We start from the raw sequence: 13,441 nt of genomic DNA, 5'->3' as shown, positions 1-13,441 counted from the left end.
TTGAAAATCTTCATTCTCATCCACTCCTATTATCCGTAGGTTTGGTCTTCTCATTGTGTCCTGGATTTCCTGGATGTTTTGAGTTAGGATCCTTTTGCATTTTGTATTTTCTTTGATTGTTGTGCCGATGTTCTCTATGGAATCTTCTGCACCTGAGATTCTCTCTTCCATTTCTTGTATTGTGTTGCTGATGCTCGAATCTATGGTTCCAGATTTCTTTCCTACGGTTTCTATCTCCAGCGTTGTCTCGCTTTGGGTTTTCTTTATTGTGTCTACTTCCCTTTTTAGTTCTAGTATGGTTTTGTTCATTTCCATCACCTGTTTGGATGTGTTTTCCTGTTTTTCTTTAATGACTTCTAACTGTTTGGTTGTGTTTTCCTGTTTTTCTTTAAGGACCTGTAACTCTTTAGCAGTGCTCTCCTGTATTTCTTTAACTGAGTTATGAAAGTCCTTCTTGATGTCCTCTACCATCATCATGAGAAATGTTTTTAAATCTGGGTCTATATTTTCGGTTGTGTTGTGGTGCCCAGGACTAGGTGCGGTGGGAGTGCTGCGTTCTGATGATGGTGAGTGGTCTTGATTTCTGTTAGTAGGATTCTTACGTTTGCCTTTCGCCATCTGGTAATCTATGAAGCTAGCTGTTATAGTTGTCTCTGGTTAGAGCTTGTTCCTCAGGTGACTCTGTTAGCCTCTATAAGCAGACCTGGGAGGCTAGCTCTCTCCTTAGTTTCAGTGGTCAGAGTATTTTCTGCAGGCAAGCTCTCTTCTTGCAGGGAAGGTGTCCAGATATCTGGTGTTCAAACCTGCCTCCTGGCAGAAGTTGTGTTCCACTCACCTGAGGTCTTAGGATGCCGTGGAGAATCCTGTGTGGGTCCTTTCGGGTGTCGGGAGACTCCGCTGACAAGGCACCCCGGTGCTCGAGTGGAGCGGAAGGGGCTTGTGCCCCAGGTCAGGCCTGGATCGTCTGCTTCCCTAGTTAATGCAGTCTCAGGTTCCGCGCGATTGGATTGGGGCAGATGCTGTGTTCCACTCACCAGAGGTCTTAGAATCCCGTGGGGGATCCTGTGTGGGCCCTTGCGGGTGTCGGGAGACTCTGCTGGCAAGGCACCCTGGTGCTCAAGTGGACCGGAAGGGACTTGTGCCCGTCAGGAAACTTTTAGATGTAACTTTTTTTGACTGATGTATCTATTTCTTGTATCTTCAACACCTGAGATTCCCTCTTCTATCTCTTCTATTTTGTTGGCAATACTTGACTTTGCAGTTCCTATTCATGTCCTTAGAGTTTTCATTTTCAGAATTCCCTCAGTTTGTGTTTTCTTTATTGCTTTTATTTCTATTTTCATGTCTTAAACTGTTTTATTCATTTACTTCAACTGTGTTTTTTCTTGGCTTTCTTTAAGGAAGGGATTTACTCATTTTCTTTAATTTTTTATTTGTCTTTCCCTTGATTTCTTTAAGGGCTTTTTTCCTTTCTCCTTTAAGGACCTCCTCTGTCATTTTCATAAAGTTGGTTTTAAGTTTTTTTTGTTTTTGTTTTTTTTTCTCTTGTGTTTCCTTCGGGTTTTCTGAAGTAATACAGCTGGGCTCTGTTGGTAATGTAGTATACCGGCTGTTTTTGATTATACACATCTGAATTTAGGGTGATTATATGTCTAGGCATCAATTTTAGGGTTTGTCTTTGTTGGAAGAGTATTTTTTCCCTGGTTTCTGTTTCCTCTCTTGTCTTCTGGCCTGTGGGGCCTGTGGTTGATCAGAGGTCTCCACCCTAGTTGGGGGCTGGATTTCTGGTGGCTACTGTGATCTCTTGTCAAGCCAGGAGTGTCTGCTCCAGTTGAGGACTAGAGTTGTGGTGACCTGCATGGCCTCTGATTCAGTAGGTAGGCAGTCTCTAGTTGAATTGGAATCTGAAGTTGTCATGGCTGGTGTCGCCTCTGCTCTAGCAAGGAGTCTCTGTTAAAGTTGGGTCCTGGTCTCTGGCATTCATTTAGGTGGGGGTATCTGCTGGAATTGGGGGCTGAGGCATAGCAATGATTCGGGGTGGGGGAGCATTGGTTCTGATAGAAGCAAGAAAGAAGGTTAGATACCTTCTGACAATTCTAACCTGACACTTGAAGAAAAACAATCTTTCAGGTGGTATAATTTAGCCTTCTCATATTCCATAATCTCTAGTTTATTTTAATAATAATATTAAATAGTGCTGTTCTAATTGTAGAAAGCATTCATTAATGCCAACTCTGCTAGTTGATTTTTTAAAAATTTTTTATTTTTATTTTTTTGTCAACTTGACACAAGCTAGTTATTTGGAAAAAGGGAACATTGTTTGAGAGAATACCTCTATCAGATTGGACTATAAGACAAGTCTGTAGGAAATTTTCTTGATTAATGACTCATATGGGAGGATCCAGCCCAGGGTGGGTGGTGCCAGTCCTGAGCAGGTAGGCCTGAGCTGTATATGAAAGCAGCCATGGGTAGCAAACCAGTAAGCAGTATTCCTCTGTGGACTTTGCTTCAGTTCCTGCATTCAGGTGCCTGCTGAGTCTTTGCCCTGATTCCCTTCAGGATGCACTGAGATACAAGGCAAAATATACCCTTTCCTCTCCAAGTTGCTTATGGTCATGGTGTTTAGCACAGCGATATATATTATAGCAAGCTAAGACACCAGCACGGTGCTTTGAGAAAGCCCAAGAAAACACTTTATTAAATTCATTCAAGGGGCATTCTTGGTTTTCTAGATTTTACAACAAAATTTATTAGTAAATTATTTAATGAGAAAAAAATCATTTTTTTAAAATCTCATGGCGTTTTAGGCAAAGGTGAATTTATGAGTGTATGAATTATTCCCAGGAGGAGTTTCAAAATTTTCAGTAGATTTCAAAGAAGCTGGTAATCCTTATGCACTTCTTCTGGCTCTTCCCTAAAGGTAAAAAAAATGTTGCTGTGTAGCTAAAGAACTGATCCAGGAGGAAAGACTCACAGTCAGAGAAGAAAAAACTGTGATCTAAGCTGCACAACACAATACACGACAGGCACAACTTTTACACCCATCTCCTCTCAAGAACCAAAACTTTCCATAATGAAAGAAACATAGATTACTTGTTTAAAATGTAGATGTTGGGCAGGGAGACAGCTCCTGAGTTAGAAGGTTTGCCATGCATGCCTAAGGACCATCATTCAGATCCCCAGAACACACCAAATGCCCAAGAGAGTGGCACTAAGCCTGTAATTCTAGCCTCTGAGCAAGTAGACAGGGATTCCACAGAGCAAGCCGGCCAGCTATGCAAGCTGGATCAGCAAGCTCTGGGTTTGATGGAGAGACCTTGCCTAAATGGATGAGGTTGAAGAACACTTGAGGAAATTTTCTTAGTATTAGGTATGGGCATCGACAGGAATGTGCACACACAGGTTCACACTCGTACGCACAAATGGACAAAGAAAACGTAGCTATCTTTGAAAGAATGATATTTTTAGAGACAGCTGCGCAGCTATTTTGCAGGAGACAGGTAAGGGAAGACTTGGACTATGAATTCCCTACACCCTCAAGAGAGTAGCAGGTTGTATGTGGAGGAGATTAAGGTAACAGAGAACCTGTCTGTATCCAAACACATACTCATCCTGATAAAGTTGCAAAGCAGGGTCACAAGCTCAGAACAGAACAAAATCAAACCAGAAAGTAGCCATCTGGGCTCAGACAGCAGAGAGCAGCAGGTCCCAGCAGAAGCTCTTGGACTGGATGTCTAGCTTCAAATCCCAGCTTCCCTGTGCAATGTCCCCGATTCTGGGAGTGGCCAAGTTGCAACCACTCCCCATGTTTTAATTTCCTCACGTTGTCAGAGAGGGATGATGTCAGACACACTTCACAGGGTGGTTTTGAATATTATCTATGCCATGAGTGTAGATGAAGCCCTACTGCCATGCCTGGCAAGGAGTAAAGATGGCTCCAGCCAGGCAGCCAGGATCTTTCTCCTCCACATGCATGTGAGGATTGGGAGCAGGTCTGATGCTCATTCTTTGTCCATTCTCTGGCAGCTGAATGCACAGTGATGGGCATCCCCAGTGTGACTACAAACCTCTCCGGTTTTGGGTGTTTCGTGCAGGAGCATGTGGCTGACCCTACTGCATACGGTGAGATTTTCCTTTCCATTGTGACCTGAGGGTCTTCACGGGGCATACCGCTAAAGCTGTCCTGAAAAGAAACTAAAGCTTATATTTCTTGTTTAATTAAAAATAGATTTAAGTAGAGATCCATAGAAAAAAGTGTTCCTAATATTGAATATTCTGCCCCCAAGAAGAAGAATTACACAAGGGCAGATGTTGAGCAAACTTTACCTTTAACTTATTCCTTGATGGTAGTGATAGGGTTTTTTAAATTCCTAGGAGCACTAATACAGTATTGGAGTATGCATATTGATTCATCTATAGCAACAGCTCTCAACCTGTGCATCCAAGAACCTTCACAGAGGTTGAATATCAGATATTTATGTTATGAATCATAACAGTAGCAAAATTGGGCTGGAGAGATGGCTCAGCGGTTAAGAGCACTGACTGCTCCAAACGTCCTGAGTTTAAATCCCAGCAACTACATGGTGGCTCACAACCATCCATAATGAGATCTGATGCCCTCTTCTGGAGTGTCTGAAGACAGCCTGAGTGGAGCCATAATGAGCAGGGCCAGACAGAGAGCTGGAGAGTTGGCTCAGCAGTTAAGAGCACTGACTGTTCTTCTGGAGGACCTGAGTTCAAATCTCAGCAACCACACGGTGGCTCACAACCATCTGTAATGAGATCTGATGCCTTCTTCTGGTGTGTCTGAAAATAGCTACAGTGTACTTATAACAAATAAGTAAATCTTTTTTAAAAAGTAGCAAAATTATGGTTATGAGGTAGCAAAAAAAATAATTTTATGGTTGGAGATCCCCACAGCATGAGGAACTGTATTAAAGGGTCACAACATGAGGAAGGTTAAGAACCACTGCATACAAAACACTTTTATTCTTTTAAAGATCCATGTATTGAGGTAGGAAAAAAAATCACTTATTTAAGATTGTAGGAGAATTCTTGTTTCATTGTGTATCTGTTCATGTTGCCTAGCAACAAGAAATTTAGGCCAGGATTAGTTCTCTGTCTGTGCCTTGGCTGTTGAGTCCACAGGGGGCAGCTTTCTACTAGGTCAGAGGTTGTAAGTGGAAGCACAGAGTTGGGGAGAGGGGACCTGGTAGTAGATTCCATCTGGTGTTTCTGGTTAATAACAATTAATAGAGAATTACTGACCCAGAGGTCTTGATATTTTTTTAAAGGTAAGATCTGCTATGCTGGCAGACATTTGCTGGTGGGTTTTAATAATTACATCATAGAAAATGGACAGGAGAAATGGCTCATTGGTTAAGAGTACTGGCTGCTCTTCCAGAGGTCCTGATTTTTTCAATTTCCGGCATTCACACGGCAGCTCACTACTGTCTGTAACTCTAGTTCCAGGGAATGCGACACCTTTATACAGACATAAAGGCAGGCAAAGCACCAATGCACATGAAATAAAAATAAATAATTTAATAAATAGCATAGAAAATATATAACATTAGACAAGAAAAAGATAAAGTGAAGGTCTTTGCAGCTGAGGCAGGAGACTGATGGCAGGCTAGTCACGGCCTTTGGCAGAACCTGAGGTAATAAAGAAGGGAGGAGCAATGTTCCTTAGCTCCAGGTTGGAAGCTGTGCTTTGATTTGTGTGTGTGTGTCCTTCAGGTATTTACATCGTGGACAGACGCTTCCGCTCTCCAGACGATTCTTGCAACCAGCTGACTCAGTTCCTCTACGGGTTTTGTAAACAGTCACGCCGGCAAAGGATCATTCAGAGGAACCGCACGGAGAGGCTCTCAGATCTCCTGGACTGGAGATACCTGGGCAGAGTAAGCAAGTTCCTCAGGACGTTGGAGGAGCATGTCGAGACTATCCTGCACGATGACAATCTTGCCTCTGGTCACAATATGTAAAGTCAACTCAGTACCATAAGCTGGAATCTCAGGGCCATATCCCTGTACTTTTTAAACTGAATGTGACTTCTCAAAACTTCTGAAGCCCATGTCTTCATGGGTTTAGAAATGTGTGATATCAAGTCTATCAGGATGTAGCATGAACCTGGCCTGTGCTTAGCTTGATACATAACCAGTATTCAAATATATGGAGTTAAAAAGAAAGGTCAAGAGCAAATACCTTGCTTATTTTTCCCAGATAAGACAAGTGTATTCTTCAACAATGCCCAGTGGGAAGGACACGGTTGGTGAATGCAAGTATAAACAATGTCTCTTTACACCGGTGAAATGGGTGTGCAAACACCCAGATGTCCACCTATCTTAAAACTGAGTGATTTAATACTAAGCAAAGTACCTTAGCCTTCCGATGGTATGCTTGTCACATAGTATTGGGTTCTCCTAGTCAAGAAATAGGTGCAGCCAAGTGCTGAGTATCTACACCCAATAACACTGCTGTTTGCCATGAGCTAAGGGGTTAACTTCACTAGCTCATTTGATCAGAGAACAGGAGGGCCAGGGTCTCAAATGTTCTGTTCTTTACCTAAGTCTGGGCAGAGTTAGTGTCCAGTGTCTAGATATTTAAAACTGAGGGCAATATTCAGTCATGTTTGTATTTAATCCGGAGCTCAGCTTGGCCAACACTGCTGATCTCCCTCAATGCTTTGCAGTATTTCTGGGCATGTATATTGACAACTAATAAAATTATAGATGGTCATTTCTTCATTTATTTTCCAAGTTAGGACACGTAGATACCCCAACTCACATATACAGATAGCTGTTGGTCTATGCAATGTCTGACAGGGTAAAATATTAGATGATAACCCACAACAAGTTTTATATATTAGTTAATATTGAGATAGGTATTTCAGGCTTGGGAACATAGAACCTTATATCATAACTTGATTACTGACATATCTAATTTTGATGTGTAAACTGGCTTTCTCTTGACAGTATTACCAGCATGCCAGACACCTGACACTGAGCAGGGCTTTTCCAGACAAATTCCACCTAGAGCCCACATCACCACCAACGGTAAATACTTCCTATGTTGTTGCCTTTTTCAAAAATGACATTTCCTATTTGGCAGTTCTATCAATAAGTTTGAATCTGAGCATAGCAAAATATTCCAATAGAATGCCTTTTTAAGCATTGAGTCAAAGCAGAGAATGGAGGCACAAATGTCTAGATGGCTAATTCACACCATCAGAGAAGTATCTCTTTATTAAAACTCTACCTTGCTGCTCGGAGGCTCTGTTACTCTCCCATTCGCCTGAGAGTTATCGACAACAGAGTGGGTTGATCTAACAGGAGGCAGCTCTCTATCTAGGGAAGTGTTTCAATTTAGAAACTTGCCACTTGGCAAGAGTAAAATAGAGAAAATTCAAGATCAGAGGAGGAATTGGACCCTGTCTTAGTCAGGGTATCTATTCCTGCACAAACATCATGACCAAGAAGCAAATTGGGGAGGAAAGGGTTTATTCAGCTTACACTTCCCACATTGCTGTTCATCACCAAAGGAAGTCAGGACTGGAACTCAAGCAGGTCAGGAAGCAGGAGCTGATGCAGAGGCCATGGAGGGATGTTCCTTACTGGCTTGTTTCCCCTGCTCAGCTTGCTTTCTTATAGAACCCAAGATTACCAGCCCAGGGATGGCACCACCCACAAGGGGTCCTTTCCCACTTGATCATTAATTGAGAAAATGCCTTACAGCTTGATCTCATGGAGGCATTTCCTCACCTGAAGCTCCTTTCTCTGTGATAACTCGAGCCTGTTTCAACTTGACACACAAAACCAGCCAGTATAGACCCTATGAGTGTTTATGTTCTGTTCAGCACAGCCCATAGAGGTCTTCTTCTAACGTCCAATTAGACATCTCTATCAGTGAAACTACCCTAGTTCACACATGAGCTCTTCTAAAGATAGAAGACAGGACACGCCCTGAAGAGATGTTTAGGCTTTCCTCTTCAGCGTGATTAGTCCCATGGAGTCTGCACACTGATCCAAGGACTACACTCTTTAACCTTGCATCCAATGGGGGACAGCCTCAGAGTGAGAAGATGAGGTATTTTAAGTGTGCCTACCCTTTGGTATTGCAATACTGTGTTGTCATTTACACTTGAGAACTGTGCAATCAAGATGACATTTAAAAAAAACTCAAAAAGGAAGTCTTACATTAAAGAAAAAATTTACAATTTTGTATTGAGCCACATTCATAGCCACACTTGGCTTCATGTAGCCATAGGTAGACCATGGATGGCAGATTGGACATTTAAGTCAACATTATATATAAGATCGCCTTAGGGACATATACATATAGTCCCAGTTATTCAGAAAGCCAAGTCATGAGGATTATTTAGATTGTGAGTTTAAGACAAACATGAGCAACAAGGAATGAGTCTGCCTTAAACAAACAAGAATACATACAAACATACCAAGAAACAAACAGAAAAGACCCACTTTGTTCAGGACCTCTGCGTCCTGAAGGAGCCTCTTCTGAGCATATGTCCACAAATGGGCTTTTAATAATTTTCACAACAAATATGCTCAGCGTCAAGGGTCATCAGTTTCATCAACCCCAAACCATCCATCCACATCACAGGCTCACGAATACCTCAAGTCCAGCTGTGCTCTGATCAGGAATCTCAAGCCAGGCATCATTTGTACTAAAACAATTTTATTGGATAACCCAACACCTAACCCACCTAGCTTCGATTTCTGGAAGATATAGGGAAGGGTTCGTCCCAGGGGAGGCAAAAATGATCCCCTCCCCCCTCTGCACACTCCAGCTTCTGCATTTACCATGTGAGCACTGGGAGGTGTGGGTGCCTCATTTATCTAAAGATACACTTCACTTGCTGACGAGGCTACATTCACCCATTTATATTTTATTCAATAATGAGTATTTAGCTCTTACTCCTAAGTTCAGTTCAGCTCTTTAAAAAAATTCCTTGATAATTTCACACATGAATACAATGTATTAGATCACACACACACACACACACACACACACACCAACTTCATGGCTTCCCTTCTTCTTTCTCTGTTTTCCTTTTCCTTCCTTCTCCTCCCTCTGACCCATTGAGTCCAGTTGGTGCCACATGAGTGCAGGGAATTAATTTGTATGTTACCATAGAAGAATGGGAGTCATTCAGTCCACCCCTCGCTGAGGAGACTGTCACGAGCTGATTCAGGTCATTGCCGTGGTGGGTTATTCATGCTCTACTTCCTTTTCTGCTTTCGGGAAAAGTACCAGGACCTTGAAATGACTATGTGTGTGTGTGTGTGTGTGTGTGACTTAATAATAACGCATATACATGACTGAGAGAGAAGTTGAAGAGGGTCTTCCAAGCACACACACTCTATGAGGCAGGGACGCTGTCGCTATGTCTTTGGTGGTATTGTGATTCATGACACACATGTTCAGCACAGGTTTGTCAAGTGAGCTTTCTCTAGGACTCTGAGCTAGCTGGGCAGTGTCACTGAAAACCAGGTGGTGTCTTCTCATGAAGTAAAAGAATGTAATTGGTACAATCTCAGAAATCAGTGAGGACACCCAGCCATCCAGATTCTCTCGTGGTGGCTGTTGGTGGCCTATGTCCAGGAACTTTCCCAAAACATTTGAAAGATGGCAGAGGGATACTAGTGAGATGAAAGAAAGACCCTGGGGTTGTCACAGATCAGGAACTGAGTTTCATGGTACCACATACATGCTGTGGCCTCTAGCAAGTCATTTACCTTTTCTGCCTGTCTGTCTGTCATCTATCTGTTTTCTGTCTGTCTCTCTTTTTCTCTCTTTCTCTCAGAGGAGAAGCAGAAAGACCAAATTTATGAGAATATTGCTAAAATATTAAATTATACAGTTTACAATTATATACAATTGTCATAGACAATTGGTGCACTTTAGGCTCAATCAAAGATAACTGCATGTTTAATGAATCGATCTTAATGGTGATAATACCAGCATCAATGTTCATGAGCATCGGATGGGTTACAACTGAATTAGCATTAGTACTGTCTGCATCGTTGAAAGCCAAGAAGTCAGAGATGGCTCATCAGTTAAGAGTGCTTGCTGCTCTTTCAGAGGACCTGAGTTCAGTTGCCAGCTCTCCTCAATGAGTGATTGCCTGTTACTTCAGCCCCGGGCAATGGTTTCTGTAATCTCCTGCTCTCTCTCTCTCTCTCTCTCTCTCTCTCTCTCTCTCTCTCTCTCTCTCTCTCTGTCTCTCTCTCTGTCTCTCTCTCTGTCTCTCTCTGTCTCTGTCTCTGTCTCTCTCTCAGTGTGTGTGTGTGTGTGTGTTACACAATGTACTTAAAAAATTTTAAAGACCACTACATTAAGAAAGATACAACCTAGCCGGGCGTGGTGGCACACACCTTTAATCCCAGCACTCGGGAGGCAGAGTCAGGTGGATCTCTGAGTTCGAGGCCAGCCTGGTCTACAAAGTGAGTTCCAGGACAGCCAGGGCTATACAGAGAAACCCTGTCTCGGAAAACCAAAAAAAAAAAAAAAAAAAAAAAAAAAAAAAAAAAAAAGAAAAAGAAAAAGAAAAAGAAAGATACAACCAGCCAGGGGTGTAGGCAAAGGCATGTGGAGTTCTGTGAGTATTGTGAATTCCAGGACAGTCAGGGCTATAGAGAGAGACCATGATACAACAACAGCAGCAGCAGCAGCAACAGCAACAACAACACAAACAAAAAAGAGAAAACCAAGAAGTCTTTTTTTAACATTTGTGCCTCATTTGTCTCTGGCAGACGGATGGCTTTAAGTATCCCAGGCCCTCCTCAGTACCACCTTCTCCGTCAGGATCCCAGGCCTCCAGTCCTCAGTGCAGTGATGCGGAAGACGAAGAAGATGAGGATGAGAGGTATGATGAGGAAGAGGAGGCTGAGAGGGATCGGCTAAATATCAAGTCACCGTTTTCTCTGAACCACTTTCCAAAGGGGAAGAAAAAGCTTCATGGAGAATATAAGAACTGACTGAGCTCAAACGAAGTAAGATGTTCCTCTGTGTGTGAAGTTCCTCTAAGAATCACAGTGGAATCTGCTCTCTGCCCATAAAGAATGGAGGGGATTTAGTGAATGACAGTTTTGTAATTTGGAATAAAAACTGACATTTTTATCTTTGGGTCTTTTGTCCCCAAATTTTGTAAAAATTTAGAAACGAGGGGGATTTTTTAAACGGGCAGTGCTGGAGGCATTTTAAAGATGGTTAATTTAGCTGGAGATGGTAACTCACACTTGTAACCCTAGCACTCAGAAGCCTGGGGCAGGAGGATTGCCATAATTGGAATACCAGACTGGTCTATAAAGTAGGGCCCTACATTAAAAAATCATGGCTAATGTAAAAGATCAGAAAAGTGTAGCTACTGCTGTTTACAGCATTCTCATTTTAATCCTTTGATTAATATTTATGAAGCTTTTCTACGCCAAACAAATCTCTTCCAGCAGAGATAGAATCATGACTATGATGATATGACTCACGTGTTTTAGATAATTGAGACTTTATTATGCTTTTTTGTGCATTAAAGCCATGAATTCTCATTTTGCTCTGCAGATGATTCAGAATCCACAAGAAAATGAGCTGCCCCAAGTCCACACCCTGATGCAGACCAACAGATATTTACATCCTGACATCTGAAATCTAGAATTTGTATCCAGATCATTGATAGGAACTTGTAGCCACCAATGTGAGTCACCTTACTGTAACGGTACTTTTGTTGTCTAATTGGAAATTTCAATCTGTTAGAGATAATAAATTGCCAAATTCAAATGAGTCAATGTGTCACTGTTTGTAGATCTTATTTTCTTTGATAATATCCGGCTTAAAATGTTTCAGAAATCACAATACCACATGAGGAGGGGCACTTGTTGTGAATACCACCTAGCATCATTGAAACTGATCTTAAAAAAAAAAGTGGAAAATGAAGAAATTCTCTGAGATGTAGGAACAATTTCTCTACCATGTCCTGTGGTATATTTAAGGTGATAGTTTAATGATTGCACATAAGCAGATGTGTGTCAAATCTAATAAAATCTAAATTGACACAATGCTAACAACAGAGCCCAGATTCACCCATTTCTTTTTCTTGTAACTGACCAGCCAATCGCTGTGTCCCACCTACTGCACACTGATCACTTTGATTGCCATATCAATTAACCTAGCTCTGAAAATGTTCTGTAAAGAGTCGACCTTCCTAGAGCTGAGTTGTTGAAGGTAACAGTGGAAGAGGCACAATGTCACATGGTTGCAGGCTGCCATCCAACACCTGTTTCCTCATAGAGAAAGTGGAAACATGGACACAAGCAATCAATCAAACCACCAGAGGAAGGGACATGAGTTATGTAAAGCTCAGTCCTGCTAAAAAGAAATTCCCCAGTATGGTAACATTGGAAGCCTGACCCTTGTAAGGTGTTTAGGTCATGAGGGCATAGTCTTTAGGAATGATGTTAGTGACCTTAGAAAAGTGGCTTCCCTGCTGGAGTTGTAGCTCAGAGATAGACTGCTTGTTCAGTTGCATGGGACTCTAGGTTCAGTACCCAGTGCCAAAATAAGAAAGGACAAAGAAGAGAGAAAGAAAGAAAGAAAGAAAGAAAGAAAGAAAGAAAGAAAGAAAGAAAGAAAGAAAGAAAGAAAGAAAGGAAGGAAGGAAGGAAGGAAGGAAGGAAGGAAGGAAGGAAGGAAGGAAGGAAGGAGAGAGCAAGGGAGGGCGAGAGAAAGAGGAAGGAACGAAGGGAGAAGGGAGAGGAGAAGGAAAAAGATGAGGGGGCATAAATTGAAAGAGGAGGCAGAGAAAGAGGAAGAGGAGAAGGAAGAGGAGGGGGAAGAGGAGGAGGAGAGGAAGTTTCCTTACTTTTCTATCACTTAGAAGTGTAGCAAGCAACGGCAAAGAGCCACCTATGGGGAAGTAGTCCACAGCAGACATCCATTCTGTCACCATGCTAACCTTACACTTCCAGAATGGTAAGAGGCAAGTTTGTTTTAAACTGCCAGTTCAGGGTGGTTTGTTTTAGCAGTCCGAGCTATCTGAACCCACCACTCTCCTTCTACAGCCAAGTCATGGTGAACAGAGCAGGCTTAACCTATGCAGCTATGAATTCTAGGTCTTACAAATGTCACGCTGATGGCTTCTCAAGGCATCAGGACTTTACTCAAGGAAATCCTAAGAGTCCTCATTGGAGGGGCTCAAGTTTCTATGAGGTAACATGATGACTGGGCTGCACCTCCACACAATGGTTTTTAAGAATTAAATAAAGTGAGAATTGAGCTCTTCCTAGAAGAATTGGCCACTGGAAAGACTAAACTGAAAGGAGTTGTCACATCACCAACTGCTCTTTCACTTGAGGCCAGGATAAAACAACCAGACTCAAGGCTGCTGGTATACATTCATGCTTTTAACCCAGTAGAGAAGAGGTGT

The 13,441-nt window shown here is 42.2% G+C and overlaps 1 protein-coding gene across 2 annotated transcripts in view; it reads left to right on the top strand.

Annotated features, from left to right (window-relative positions):
• Gys2 (glycogen synthase 2) overlaps positions 1-11,800 on the top strand; it is a 50,519-nt gene extending 38,719 nt beyond the window's left edge. Inside the window, exons 13-17 of one of the 2 annotated variants that reach the window (XM_006506957.4) lie at positions 4,027-4,122; positions 5,740-5,903; positions 6,978-7,058; positions 10,779-10,891; positions 11,581-11,800. In XM_006506957.4, the coding sequence (XP_006507020.1) occupies positions 4,027-4,122; positions 5,740-5,903; positions 6,978-7,058; positions 10,779-10,891; positions 11,581-11,584 (458 nt within the window). In that variant the 3' untranslated portion in view covers positions 11,585-11,800. Of the gene's footprint in view, positions 1-4,026; positions 4,123-5,739; positions 5,904-6,977; positions 7,059-10,778; positions 11,019-11,580 lie in introns of both variants that reach the window. The other variant, NM_145572.2, reaches the window with a different exon arrangement.
• Positions 11,801-13,441: the final 1,641 nt, after the last annotated feature.

The sequence above is a fragment of the Mus musculus genome, chromosome 6 (assembly GCF_000001635.26).
Source record: "Mus musculus strain C57BL/6J chromosome 6, GRCm38.p6 C57BL/6J".
Lineage (NCBI taxonomy): Eukaryota > Metazoa > Chordata > Mammalia > Rodentia > Muridae > Mus > Mus musculus.
Note: the sequence above shows the minus strand (reverse complement) of the source record. Positions and strands in the feature narration are given on the sequence as shown.